At 39.6% G+C, this 4,350-nt stretch overlaps 1 protein-coding gene across 2 annotated transcripts; it reads right to left on the reverse strand.

The window, feature by feature from the left end:
• Window positions 1–1,813: 1,813 nt before the first annotated feature.
• Window positions 1,814–3,530, reverse strand: LOC120998332 (gastrula zinc finger protein XlCGF26.1-like). Of its 2 annotated transcripts, XM_040428994.1 has the most exons (2): window positions 3,030–3,508; window positions 1,814–2,609 (listed from the first exon to the last, which is right to left on the reverse strand). In XM_040428994.1, exons 1-2 carry the CDS (start codon window positions 3,448–3,450, stop codon window positions 1,828–1,830), a joined length of 1,203 nt encoding a protein of 400 aa, XP_040284928.1. In that variant the 5' UTR covers window positions 3,451–3,508; the 3' UTR covers window positions 1,814–1,827. The 2 variants fall into 2 exon arrangements, with proteins under 2 accessions (XP_040284928.1, XP_040284926.1); XM_040428992.1 differs by having other exon boundaries at window positions 1,814–3,530.
• Window positions 3,531–4,350: the final 820 nt, after the last annotated feature.

The raw sequence follows: 4,350 nt of genomic DNA on the forward strand, positions 1-4,350 counted from the left end.
TTTTTGTTTAGTCATTTACTTTCTGATGCTAAAAAACAAATAAATTACTTATCAAACTAAATAGCCAGATGATCTGTGTTTTGATGACCTTGTTAAAATGGATTTTGACCAAAAAAAAATAATTCGGTTCGATAGCGATTTTTACTTGCAGCTGCGGGGGACTTCGATGGGGTCCTCCGCCGCTCTGAGTTTCGCTAATATATTCATGGAAGCCTTTGAGACGCGGCATGTATTCTGTGTGGGTGGCTTAACTATGTGGACGATGTGTTCATGCTGTGGAGGGGTGATCAATCTTCCTTTCTACAGTTTGTTACCCATTTAAACGAGTGCCATAATACCATCAAACTTACACTGAGTTATGATGAAAATGTTATTCATTTCTTGGATGTTGAATTACGGCACGTAGAGGGAGGATTTGAGACCACACTATTCACAAAGACCACAGATAGAAATAACCTGCTGCTCCATTCCAGCCACCACACCCCTCACATTTTTTCTAGTATCCCTAGGAGGCAGTTCACATGGACCAGAAGGATATCTAGTACTGAGAAGGAATATGAAAAAAATCACTTATTAATAAATTCATACAGAGGGGTTATAATAAGAAAGAGGTGATGGAAATTGGAATAGAGGTTGGTAAAAAAAAAACAAAAACAGGACATCAGACAGGTTAAAAAGAGGGATAAGCAAAAGAAACTATTTGTGTATGTTTCCAAATATGATCGACATTCTAAACTAATAAAAAAAGGTTATTCTGAAATATTGGGGGGTACTAAGACATGATCAAAAATTTGGGAGAATGTTTGTTGATAACCCCCTTTTTGCCTCTCTGAATAACATGCTGATTAGAAGTGACATACACCCTAAAAAAAATGGAAAGACAGAGTTTCCTTGCAACTCAGAGGAGGGGTACTTTTCCCTGTCTGAGCTGTGGGAATTGCAGTGCTATAATTAAAGATGACGCTGTAGTGCACCCCACACAGGGAGACAGGATACAAATTAAGGATTTTGCAACATACGAGACATGTAATGTCATATACTGCTTGAAATGCCCATGTGGTAAGATATGTTGGGCAAACATCTCGGTCTATAAGGATCAGAATCAATGAGCATAAGTCCGGCATTAGGAAGGAACTCAGAAGAGAGAGTAAGATGGATACAGTGGAGGTGAAAAAACAAGGTGAAACTACAGTCGCCCAACATTTCTATGATCGGGCCCATCAGGTGTCAGATTCTGGAGGTGGTAAAAAGTGGAGTCTATGGGGAGGATAACAGTAGGAGATTGTTACAAAGGGAGACCTTTTGGATAGTGAAACTCCAGTCTTTAATACCTAAAGGGTTAAATGAAATTTGTAGCTTTAGGGCATTTATATGATTGATCACTTTCATGTGTTAGGGTTATTTATGGCGATGCATTTTGTATAAAACTATATGGTTTGTATATATGCATCAGCTGTTTGTGCTATAAAAATCCCACCTACCCCTCTACCTGCACGAGTAAGGAGGCGTGTTCTCCCGAAACGTCGCATGGAGGGGAGGAGGTGTGAACGATGTCTGTCTCAGCATCCCTCATGATGTACCATTTTATATTGGATTGACGTAAAAAGAAACAAAAGAATTATCAACGACTTTTAAGCATGACTTCTGTTGCTCACTCGCATATAATATTGGCACAATGAGGTAAAATGAACACACAAGTCTGCAAGTTTGAAAAACTAATTTATTTGGAAAACATTATTCTTACACAAAACATCAACATGTCTTCTCTTCTGTGTGGATTCTCTTATGTCGATCAAGACTTAATTTCTTGGCAAAGCATTTCCCACATTAAGAACATGAATATGGCTTCTCTCCTCTGTGAATTCTTTTATGTAGATCAAGGCTTGGTTTCCGGTAAAAGTATTTCCCACATTCTGAACATGAATATAGCTTCTCTCCTGTGTGAATTCTTTTATGTAGATCAAGGCTTAATTTCCGGTTAAAGCATTTCCCACATTCTGAACATGAATGTGGCTTCTCTCCTGTGTGAATTATTTTATGTAGATCAAGGCTTGATTTTCGGTTAAAGCATTTCCCACATTCTGAACATGAATGTGGTTTCTCTCCTGTGTGAATTCTCTGATGTGCAAGCAGAGATGATCTATCTGTAAAACATTTACCACACTCTGAACATGAATATGGCTTCTCTCCTGTGTGAATTCTTTTATGTAGATCAAGGCTTGATTTTCGGTTAAAGCATTTCCCACATTCTGAACATGAATGTGGTTTCTCTCCTGTGTGAATTCTCTGATGTGCAAGCAGATATGATCTATCTGTAAAACATTTACCACACTCTGAACATGAATATGGCTTCTCTCCTGTGTGAATTATTTTATGTAGATTAAGGCTTGATTTTCGGTTAAAGCATTTCTCACATTCTGAACATGAATGTGGTTTCTCTCCTGTGTGAATTCTCTGATGTGCAAGCAGAGATGATCTATCTGTAAAACATTTACCACACTCTGAACATGAATATGGCTTCTCTCCTGTGTGAATTCTTTTATGTAGATCAAGGCTTGATTTTCGGTTAAAGCATTTCCCACATTCTGAACATGAATAAGGCTTCTCTCCTGTGTGAATTCTGAGATGTTTAGCAAGAACTTTTTTTTCTATGAAACATTTTCCACATTCAGAACATGAATATGGCTTCTCTCCTGTGTGAATTCTTTTATGTTCATCAAGGCTTGATTTCTGGTTAAAACATTTCCCACATTCTGAACATGAATATGGCTTCTCTCCTGTGTGAATTCGGAGATGTGTAGTAAGACCTTTTTTATGTGTGAAACATTTGTCACATTCTGAACATGAATATGGCTTCTCTCCTGTGTGAATTCTCAAATGTGTAGTAAGAAATATTTTTTGTGTAAAAAATTTCCCACATTCTGAACATGAATATGGCTTCTCTCCTGTGTGAATTATTTTATGTTGTTCAAAACGTGATTTATTGGAAACACATTTCCCACATTCTGAACATGAATATGGCTTCTCTCCTGTGTGACTTCTTTTATGACGATCATGATATGATTTCTTGGTAAAACATTTCCCACATTCTGAACATGAATACGGCTTCTCTCCTTTGTGACGACTTCTGTGTACAGAAAGCTCTGACTTACATCTGAACTGTTTTCCACGTTCCTCACAATTAAACATTTTACCCTGTTTCTGTCTTATATTTGGAGTAATAATCTGTGATTGATCAGTAGAAGATTCCTCATGTTTAGGATGATTATATGATAGATTTGGACTTGGGTTGATAATCTGTGATTGGTCATTAGAAAGTTCCTCATTCTTGGGGGAATTATTTGATGGCTCTGCATTGTGAAGTCCTGGATGTACATTACAGGTAATGAAGTTTTCTTCTGAAGAGCGCTGCCTGGTGTCTTCATCTTTTTTATAATCTAGAGATAACATGACGATGTTTCCTTCAGGCTTCTCACAGGGATTTTCTGTTAGGATAAAGAATAGATTTTATGATTTATTGTTAAAACTTTTTGATAAATTTATCACATTCCAATGAGGCTGGATTCACATGTAACAGACATATCCATCTATGTTACGTGCACATGTATCTATGATGCTGTGAGTTGATGTCAGCTGAACCTGTGGTGGGGACACATGTGCACAATACAGATGGATAATATGTCCGTAATAAGCTCATGTGAATCTGGCCTTAGGCTGGAGAGACACATACAATATAAAAAGGAGACTTTTGTATTACTTACCAGTAAAGTCTCTTTCTCGCTCTTCCTTGGGGGACACAGGAAACCATGGGTATAGCTCTGCTCCCTAGGAGGCGTGACACTAAGTGAAAGCTGTAAGCCCCTCCTCCATCAGCTATACCCTTCAGCCTGGAGAAGAGACTGCCAGTTGCGTGTCCAAGTAGTGAAAGATAACCACCAACCGGAAAAAAGAACCGTCAAGCCCCAACGGGGGCAACCAAGCCGGAACCACAACTGTAAACCCAAATGAAGGGCGGGTGCTGTGTCCCCCAAGGAAGAGCGAGAAAGAGACTTTACTGGTAAGTAATACAAAAGTCTCCTTTTCTCGCCCATATTCCTTGGGGGACACAGGAAACCATGGGACGTTCCAGAGCAGTCCCAGAAGGGAGGGACCAGAACAAACTAGACCAACACCGGAGGCATCAATCAACTGCCGCCTGCAACACCAGACGGCCTAAAGCAGCGTCAGCCGACGCATGAGTATGCACCCTGTAGAATTTGGTGAAGGTGTGCAAGGAGGACCAAGTGGCCGCCTTGCAAATCTGCTCCGTAGAAGCCCGATTTCTCTGAGCCCAGGAAGCCCCGACCGCTC

Source organism: Bufo bufo, chromosome 4, assembly GCF_905171765.1.
Source record: "Bufo bufo chromosome 4, aBufBuf1.1, whole genome shotgun sequence".
In the NCBI taxonomy this organism is placed as follows: Eukaryota; Metazoa; Chordata; class Amphibia; order Anura; family Bufonidae; genus Bufo; species Bufo bufo.

Coding starts and splice junctions, on each gene's coding strand:
- LOC120998332 (XM_040428992.1), bottom strand. CDS start 3,450: ATGTTATCTCTAGATTATAAAAAAGATGAAGACACCAGGCAGCGCTCT.